Source organism: Equus asinus, chromosome 5 (genome assembly GCF_041296235.1).
Source record: "Equus asinus isolate D_3611 breed Donkey chromosome 5, EquAss-T2T_v2, whole genome shotgun sequence".
NCBI classification, from domain to species: domain Eukaryota; kingdom Metazoa; phylum Chordata; class Mammalia; order Perissodactyla; family Equidae; genus Equus; species Equus asinus.
The window spans coordinates 59,412,507-59,422,866 of NC_091794.1; the positions used below are offsets into that span (position 1 = coordinate 59,412,507).

General features: G+C 41.3%; 1 protein-coding gene across 6 annotated transcripts in view; it reads left to right on the forward strand.

Annotated features, from left to right (window-relative positions):
* Positions 1-4,473, forward strand: part of VEPH1 (ventricular zone expressed PH domain containing 1) — a 212,598-nt gene extending 208,125 nt beyond the window's left edge. For 5 of the 6 annotated variants that reach the window (XM_014861910.3, XM_014861912.3, XM_070509597.1 and 2 more), the window contains one exon: positions 1,760-4,473. In XM_014861910.3, the coding sequence (XP_014717396.2) occupies positions 1,760-1,996 (237 nt within the window). In that variant the 3' untranslated portion in view covers positions 1,997-4,473. The remainder of the gene's footprint in view (positions 1-1,759) is intronic. The other variant, XR_011503304.1, reaches the window with a different exon arrangement.
* Positions 4,474-10,360: the final 5,887 nt, after the last annotated feature.

Below are 10,360 nucleotides of genomic sequence, written 5' to 3' on the forward strand. Positions count from 1 at the left end.
CCCTAGCAGTGGTCAGCAACCCGGCCAAAGTTTCAGCCACATGGTAAAGGGTCTTTCTTGTAAATGAGGAAAATGTGCATTTTAAATAAGAACTGTAAGACTGCAGTGGTATCTTTTACTTTTCCATTCTTGAGGTCTTGGTCTCTACCAACCAGCTGGGCGCCGGTGTCCTTCGACTCCTGTCCATTCCTCTCTTGGTTAATTCCCTGGCCCTCTTTAGATATTGATGAGAACTTTTTTTTTGGATCAGTTCCCCCATGTATCAACTTCTGTACCATAGACTAATTCAAAGAAATATAATTTTAATACTGTCAGATACTTACTATAAACCAAATTAAGCTAACAATTTTAAAAAGTTAATTATCTAGTGCAGTTATCTTCAAACTTTGTCCTGTATATTCCCTAAAAGAATTTTGAAAAATCTGTCTAATACCTTTTAGCATTTTAAGTTGCATCAGCATTTTTACCACAAGTTTAAACAGTTGTATAGACTGTAATTTCTGTTGAATTGTAAATGTTGTCGTTTTAGAGCAAAAAAATCACATCTTTCCTTTAAATGTAACCATTGGAACACCATGGCAATTTGACACCTAACACCATCCATTTTAAAAAATAGATAAATTAGTTCTTCTTCAGTAGAAATGTTTACATTGCTTTATTTTTCTTTGAAATCATATTTTTATTCTCCCTGTCCCACAGCATTTTATCATCACCTCACCATTTTTCACTGCAATAAAACTATGTATATAACTTGAAATTTAATTATTTTAATTTCTCATGACCATCAATCTCTAAGTGTCGAGATCTTTTTAAAAAATTATATCATTTAGGAAAATCCATAAGTATTATGCCAAATGTAATAAAGTTATTGAACAGTAAGAAATGAAATGCTAAGAAGTCATCTCTGAATGAAATAGATGGGGAGTGATTAAGTTGCCTTGGTTGAAGGACACTTCCTTGACATCAATATTTTGAATTGCGTTTTTTGTTTGATGCTCCTGAGATTTTTCCAAGTTAGACAATACACCAGAGAAAGTTTGGGATGAGTGAGATGGGTGTCTTTCCATTGCAAAGTGAGAGAAGGGCAGTTGAAAAGGGACGGTGTGAAAGGAGAACTGGCACGATTCTCGACCACAGGCACATTCTCCAGTAGACAAAATGTGTTCAGGGATGTTAAAGACCTGAGATTGCTTTAAAGAAGTATCAGATCTGTTAAAACTATTCCTGCTAGCCCACAGTCATGGCCCTGGTGCTGTAGAGACCCTTAAGTCTCTGCTTTGATGCAAACAAAATGTAACGTCATTAAACATTCGTTCACTTAGTGTTTGTAGACAAACCACGCCTGCAAAGCTCCAGAGAGTCTCAGAAACAGTTCCATCTACTTAACACCGGAACCCTGTTTATTCCATTAATACCCTTTCTCAGAGGTAGTACAAAGGAAAATTCAATTGCATGCTCCCCAAATTATCTTAAATTCTGAGTTAACAGCACCCCAAATTGTACAGTTGCACGATCCCACTGTCTAATAATTTTCTGTAAACTGGCTATCTTGTGCCAAGTTATGATACTATAACAAAGGACCAGTTGCTCACTCCTTCAGTTGTTCTAATGACTCTGAGGCCTTAGCACCCAAAATAACAAAGATCTTAAGCCATATGAAGTGAAAGGATTCTGGTCCTCTTGGAAAATTCTCTGGGGACCAGAGATCTTTCCATAGTCTGGGAGCCAGCTTATGTTCTCTCCTTCCCATGCATTTCAGAAGGATGACCCTGATGACTCCCCAATAGAACTCAGCAAAGTACAGAGTGTGAAAGTGGTGGCCAGGAAACGCAGGGACCGCTCTCTCCCGCGGGCTTTCGAAATCTTCACAGACAATAAAACCTATGTTTTCAAGGCCAAGGATGAGAAGAATGCAGAAGAGTGGCTCCAGTGCATCAATGTGGCAGTCGCCCAAGCAAAAGAGAGGGAAAGTAGGGAAGTAACCACATATCTGTAGGGATTTGCAAGCCGACCTCACACCGACTATACAATGGGCATTGCACTATCATTGCCAATGTCAAGAAAAAGAGACAAATTCACTGCCATGCTGTTTTTTTACTAAATACCCTGGAACAGTTTTCCCTAAGAAGCAGGACCTAAATGTGGCAGGATTCTCCATACATTCCATATCCTACTGGCATTTGCATTAACTCCAGAAGGTCTGTGTGATGTGCTCAAGATGAGGAGCTCCAGATGGTATGCAGCCAGAAAGCGGAGATTCAGGGCCCTAGAAACTTCTATAGATATGTCATTGCACATTGTAAGAAAACCACCTTAAAAGATCCTGGAACCACCTGTCCTGAGGGAGAATAGGCACTTCTGATGAAGAACAGTCTGTCAAAAATACTGAAAGGAGAAACACCTACTAGGAAAAGACACTGAGGAGAACCATACAGCTTACTTATAGACATATACTAATTACTTTTATCCTCTCCTAATAGGAATGAGACAAACCCGTGATAAAATGGCTCTTCAGGTTCAGCCAGTTATGTAACTAAATGTCTGTCTTTCAGAACTACTTCTCTGATTATTCCTTTTAGGTTCAGATACCATAATATGATCTAAAGTTTCGATACTTGGATATATCTCCTGCCCAAGGCAGTAAGTGTAAGATGGAATAAGCATAGAAAAACATTTTCTCCATCTTCAAAATACGTGCCATTTCCCTTAAACTTTGAGATTTTAAAATTCTATACTTTTCTTCTTCGTATTCAATTTTTAATACATCTGAATTACAAACATTGATTGGTTTTTGCCATTACTCAATTTTTTTAAATTAAGCTATGGTAGGCAGAATTCTAGGATGACTCTCAATGACCCACAGCCTGGTATAACCTATAACCTCCTCCCCTTGAGTATAGTGGCGCCTGTAACTTGCTTCTAACTAATAGAATATGGCAAAAGGGATGGGATAACCTCTCTCATGATTATGGTACATTATATGGCAAAGGCAGAGAAATTTTGCAGATATAATTAAGGCCCTTAATCAGCTCGACTTTGAGTTAATCAAAAGCAAACGATCCTGGGTGGGTCTGACCTCATCAGACGAGCCTGTTAAGAGAGTGAACAAGTCAGAAACTCTCTCCCACTGGCCTTGAATGAGCAAGCTGCCATGAGTGCTACAGCGTCAAGAAAATGAACTTTGCCGACACCCAGGGAGTTTGGAAGAGGATCCTGAGCCTCAGAGGAGAGCCCCGCCCCAGCTGAGACCTGGATTGCAGCTTTGCAAAAGCCTGAGCAGAGGACTGGCTAAGCCAGGCCTGGACTCTTGACGCACGGAGACTCTGAGATAATAAATATGTGCTGCTTAAGCTGCTAAGTGTGTGGTCATGTGTTACACAGAAATAGATAGCTAATACAAAAGCTAACTTGGAATACACAGAAAGAGTAATTTTTTCTTGAAATTTATTAACTATGTAGTTATACATAGTTAATTTAGTAATAGTTAATAGTAAATAGTAATATTAATAGTAAATTTATTAACTACATAGTTACAGTATAGAAAACTGGAGAAAGATTCTAAGTAGTGAGCATCCTGAATCCCCCCCCCCCAGCTCTACCGCTAACTCAGTAGCAGAGGAAACAGGACAGAGGCCAAGTCTGGGGAGGAAACAATTCACTTTTAACTTGTAAGGTTTGAGGGTATTGTGCGATAGAGAAGTTATTATAAGTTGAAAATAGAGTTCTGGAGGTCAAAATTGGGGTTCATTGGATTTGCAGATGGTCATGAAGATGTGGAATTAAATGAAATTGCTCAGGGAGAATAAGACAAAAGAACCACAAAGGGCTTCCTTGGGACATCCAGCATTTAAGCAAAGGCAGGCTGGAGAAGCTGATTAGTGTTCAGACACCTTACAGACCCAGGGAAACAATGTCACAAAAGCCAAATAAATAACATTTTCAGGAAAAAGGAGGAGAGCAACAATGTGAAATCCTGAAAAGTAATCACGTAAGTTACAGAATGACTTTTGCAATTAAGAAGCAATTGGTGGGGCCAGCCTGGTGGCACAGTGGTTAAGTTCGCGTGTTCCACTTCAGTGGCCCAGAGTTTGTGGGATCGGATCCCAGGTGCAGACATACCCACTGTTCATCAAGCCATGCTATGGCAGCATCCTACATACAAAATAGTGGAAGATTGGCACAGATTTTAGCTTATGGATAATCTTCCCCAAGCCAAAAGAGGAAGATTGGCAACAGACGTTAGCTCAGGGCCAATCTTCCTTACCAAAAAAAAAGAAGAAGAAGCAGCAATTGGTGTCATTGGTAAGAACAGTTTCATTGGAGTGATGGGGTAAAAGTCAAATTTCAGTAGGTAGAAGAATCAACAGGAGGTTAGGAGTCTAAAGTGATAATTGGACTACCCTTTCAACAAAATGGGGCTAAGATGGAGAAAGTGTTTTGTTTTTCGTATTAAAGATGAATTAGACTTAAAGGAAAGAAGTTTAAAATATAGAAAAAAAGAGGAAAAGTAACTTTGCTTGAGCAAAGTTTCCAAAAGTGATAGAAAAGGAATAAAACTCTTTCATTCCACAGCAACTTATGGAGCAGCTACTAAGCTACCATGCTTGGCCTGGAGATACTAACATACAAAGACCTAGCTCCTCCCATCAAGGAGTTTACAGCATGGTGGGAAGGACAGACATACACAACAAAAATTACAGGGCAATGTGGCAAGTGCCTTGATGGAGGTATGCACAGGGGCCTGTGGCAACACACGAGAAGACACCACTGTCGCTGACTTTGACTCAAGTAGGCTCCCTCACTGTTTCCCAGAGGTGTCAGAGAACGAGCTCATCTTAAGAACCAGTAAGAGTGTCGTGGGCAGACAAGGAGCAAATGGTCAGTAGAGCGAACCACCTTGCAAAGGCAAAGGAGGGAGCTGGAACATGGTCCACTTGCAAAACAGCAAGTCCTTACCTGGGATTGGAACATAAGGGGCCTGCTGGGGAATGGTGCCAATGATGCTGGAAAGGCCTGGGGGCCATAGCATGAAGGACTTGCTTCCATGGTAAGGATCTTGAACTTTTTCCTTAAGATGGTGATGCACCATTAAAAAAGGTTTTAAGAAGATTTGCATTTAGAGAAATAACTGATAGAGAATGGATTGTAGGAATATCAAAAATCATAGCAGGGAGATGATTTGGGAGGTTCTTGGAAGGTGGTGAGGACGTGGACTGATGCAGTGGCAGAGGAGATAGAGGGCAAGGGAAATGCGGGAAAAATACTGAACTAGTCAAATGGACAGGACACTAGTGGATCGGATGGACTAGGGGATAGGAATGGGAAAGAAAGAGTCTCTGAAGACTCCTAGGTGCTTTCCTGGGACACTTGATGCACGATGGTGGCATTTACTGAGATAGAAAATTCTGAAGCAACAGTTTGAGAGGTGAGGCACACAGTAAATTTAAGTTTGACATCTACTTTCAGAGTATACATAAGCGATTCAGCTTGGACTAGAAGGACATCTCCTCCTATGAAGTTGGGCAGGCAAAGGGTGACAATAGGCATAGTCATAAATGATTCTCTAATATTATTTTAAAATCTATCAGCTCATTCTTAAGAGTCAGTGAGTAACCCTAGATGGTTTAATCAATTAGGAAAAACTGGTAACGGACAGATAGAAATGGAGTAGGAAATGACTTTGAATTTATTATTAATAATTTAAATGCCAACCATGTGCTCAAACCTTTCACAGCAGAGACATTACAGTAAAGTGCTGCTTATGGACTGATTCTGTTTTCACTGAATGCTTGTCCTAAGAAAGAAGAGAATAGCCCTACCAGCTCAATTTGGAGGAAAAGAATTATTTTTGCTAGTTGTTACAAAGTCCTTGTGATTTAATTAACCTGATTCCTCTAGTTAAGAACACAACTCTCAGAGCCTTTGAACCATGTTTTAAAAAAGTAAATGCAAGAAGTTTAAATAATGATCTTTCTGGCTTCATTCCATGATGCAGTAATTTCAAATTCAAGGCCATTCTCCTGGGTTCAGAGTCACGCCGGGAGCCCCGGGACCCTCGCCCTCCCACTGCTATTTCCCTCCCTTCCCCTTCTCTTGGCAGCCGGCTGAGCACAGACTGGCCTTTCCTGAGAGGGCTGCCGTTCCTCATCCGGACCAAGGAAGAAACCGCTTCTCTAAACATGTGTAAATCTTTAAAAATGTTGGTATGAATACAATTATAATCACAGACAGAAATTCGAGTGGTTTTCATTTTTACTTCATTTTGGTTCTTTTTCCCTCGCAGATAACTGTGGAAACATAAATGTTTATGTGTGAGAATCTCATCTGGTTATTGTTTTTGAGAACTTGGAATTTGGGAAAAATAAATGTTCAATACTCTTCTAATATTGAGTTTTCTATAAAATCTTTGGCTGGTGATGTTGAGGGATATTTATTGGGTCATCTTCAATTCACATATTTACCTATTTTCTGTAGGCACTTCTGGGCCTATCTGTGGGCTGACTTATTCTCAGGCATAAAGACGACATGGTTGAAAAAGCATTTCCCACTTTAGGAAACAATTGCAAAATGAAGTGTGACAATATGTGAGCAGAATTCAAGGTGTATTGCACAGAAGTAAATATCATAAATGCCCCAGTCAGGATTTTAAATGCTAGGCATAAATGCCCTAGTCAGGATTTCCAGTCCCCAAAATCTAACTAAGTTTTTAGAAGAAAAACCCAAGATGTCATCTTGTTCCAGAATACTGCCACTGTGTAGACCTGTTGGGGCCATTCCTCCCCAAAGATGTGTCTGAAAGACAAAGGGGCTGGGAAAGCAGGGACACTTCTACTGCGCAGTGGAGTCCAGAGACAATGACACGGGCTCTGGGCACCGACACCTGAAGATTCAAGTCCCAGCTCAACCAAAATTAAATTACCAACCTGAGTAGATTATTCATCTCTCGTCTCTAGGTTGGGAACAATATCTATGGGGCAGAATCAGTATGAGGCTAAAATGTCGTGTAAAAGCATCCAGCAGAGAATCTTTAACTTATGAGGTGCTCAATAAGGACACTCCATTTTTAACACACCGCTAAGGAAGGAAAAGATCCTACCAATGAAACTATGATGCAATGCCTCCATGAAAGCCCGATGAGTAGAGTTTTACCTCAAAAGGTCTTTTACCTTTTCTGAGGGATTTGGCAGTTCCTTCTGACTTCAGTACATTGCATGGTATGTGATTGGTAATTCTTTTATATCTATTTCAGCAACAAAATAAAACATGGCTTTATTTACATGTTGAAGCTTTATTTACATGTTGGATAAAATATTTAGTGGCTGATTCGCAAGACCATGGGGAGCTGTGATCATTCTTCCAATGAAGGCTCTTTGGTTCACTAAAGTCACATTTCACCCCACTCCTCTATTTCTGTGCTTTTCTATGTATGCGATAACTTTTTGTTTCAAAGTCAAATCGTATTGTAATTATTTTAAGGTATGCTAAACAGCGATTAACACATGTGGTGCCCACCACGCACATAACTCAACTGAAGTGACAACACAGAGCTAGGACCAAGTTCTGGCTTCAATAGGCAATGGCACCTAGTCACATCCATTCCTGGCAGACAACAGCTGTACACCACCACCAGTTGTAAGACACATCCCAATTTCAGAGCTGTTAAAATATGGGAGGAAAAAAATGTAAATGAATGAGCAAAAGTAAGTACCCAATTAAGAGTTCCACAAGGGTTTGTTTCACAGTAATGAAAGCTGTGTCTGAAATTTTTTGTGAACAATAAAGCATATTGCAAATGTAAGAAATTTTGAAATCTTTTAAGATGGTTAAAATGTCCTTACTGCATCCATTCTCAAAGCTATGAGATCAGCCATTTCTGTGGATGCTTACCCTCTGTATTAGTCAGGGCTCTCCAGAGAAATAGAACCAATAGGAAAGAGAGAGAGAGAAGAGGAGATTTATTACAGAATTGGCCCATGCAGCTATGGAGACTGAGAAGCCCCACAATCTACCGTCTGCAAACTGGAGGCCCCAGAAAGCCGGGGATGTTACATGGTCCAAAACATTCAGGCCTGATAACCAGGGGTCTGGTAGTGGAAGTCCTGGGGTCCAAGGTCCCGAGAAACAGGAGGTCCAATGTCCAAGGCAGGAGAAGATGGACGTCCCAGCTCGAGAAGAGAGAAAGAATTAGCCTTTCCTTCACCTTTTTCTTCCATTTGGGTCCTCAACAGATTGGATGAGGCCTCTTTACTTGGTCTACTGAGTCAAAAGCTAATCCTTTCCAGAAACACTCTCACAGACACACCCAGGAATAATGTTTTACCAGCTATCTGGGCATCCCTTAGGCCAGTCAAGTTGACACATAAAGTTGACCATCAGACCCTTTCTTGTGATGGGAAAAAGATGGCTAATGTCTACACACACCATGTTTCTGGTGCTCTGTGTCCCCCTCCTGTGCTCTCCTTTATCCAAGTCCTCGTCCCTGGCAGGGAAGCCAGGTAGGAAACGGGCCAAGATGGCAGGGGTGAGGGCAAGAAGCACATGGTATGTCTTTTACCCACTGAGACAGACTGGGGAGCCTGGGGGTGAAATTAAGACTGTCTGAGGAGGAATTCCAGACCAAGTAGGAGGAGTACTTCCAGAAGAGGTCCTCGAGGCCAACCACACCAGAGACAAGAGTAGGAAGGCAAGACCTGGAGCCAAGTTGGAAGGTGGAGATCCGGGGAAGAGCAGAGGGAGGCATAGAGCCGAGCAAATGGAATGGGTGGCAGGTTGATGGACTTCCGAGGAGCAGGACATTCCCAAGGATGGGTTTTTATAGGTACCTGCCTGGGCGAGGAGGGTTGTGTTCAGTGAGCTTTGATGAGACACGTTTCCATGTCCTCGTGTGCATCCTTCTATCTCCAGGCTACACAAGTCCTCCAGCCACGTACTTGGCAGAAGCCTCAGCTCCTGGGTCCTGCTGTGAGAACTCCAGCCTTGCAGAGCACTTTCCATAGTAACGTGCTTCTCATTCTACACCCAACCCAGCACATACTGAACTTGTCTAGTTCAAAGAAAACTTTTCTGGGGTATGGGAAGGGGGAGCCGGAAATCCTGGAACTTTCTTGTGCATTTTTCTGTAAGATGATAACCAGACACACTGTGTTTACATAGCTCCTTATGCCTTTATAGACAGTTTTTTTTAAACTTCCATCAAATAGAAAGAAAATGCAATTCCTCTGTCTTTCAATCAATAAAATGATTAAAATTCACTTTGGAACTGAGAATCAAGAGGAGTCATAAAATATTCAAATAATGCAAAAATGTAAAGAGCTCAAACACATGACAGACTTATTTGCTTATAGGAATAGCAGTGCTCCATGACACCTCCTTGGAAACTAAGGAGAGAGTAATAATAGTAAATTCTAATTTTTCCTGCTTGACTTCTTTTAGAATTCTTTTCTGCCTTGTTTTATTTTTTGACCTCCAGTCCACTCTTGTCAGGATAGCATCCATAGCACATATTTATACACATGGACATATTCTTTTACACAGGTGTTGTGACGACAAAACAGTTCTTTTCATACGCGCTTTGTAGAAATCAATCTCATTAGGTCATTATCTTAGATTAGATTTCTCTCTCTCTTTGTCTGTCTAGGCTGGGATTTCGTGCAATCAGAAGAACTTTGCGTGTCCCACCATTCTTAACAGAGACTCACTTCCACACACCAGATTTCCTCTGGGAGGGTTCTGTTCCTTTTAACTCCAAGCTGTTGTAAAATGGAGGAAATGGCCTAAAACAATGATCCTGTTTGCCAAAGTAGCTCATAAGCACAAAAGGCAGAATAGTGCCTGTCTTTTGAATTTAACCAAAACCACAGTTTGGAAATGTCCATCTTGGACAATTAACCATTAAAAGTAATACTTAGGGTATGTGTGCTTTTCAAGTGCTGACTGGAGAACACTTTAATCAAGACTCAACCGAACATTTCACAGAGGGATATCTTAGGCTTTTCTACACAAATCCCTCTCACCCAAATGTTCACGTTCTTGCCCTCACTACAACACCGTAAGCTCCTGAAATCCTGCTGTTCTATCAGTCTCGGGTGAGTACATGTCGAATTCCACCAAGGCCGAGTAACCTGGACTGAGTTCCTCGAGAAAGGGGACTCAGCATTTATCACTCAGTTAACAGTCTCACAGGCTGCTGCAGTTGGAAGAATCTTACAGCACGTGGGGTCCAACCTCCACCACCCCCACGGAGGACTCCTTCCTTGTCATCACTGGCAGGTGTCAGGCCAGCTGCTCAGACACGGTTGGGGACAGAGAGCCCGCTACTCTACCACCAGTCAGCATATTTTTTAAATAAATTCTTTCTGAT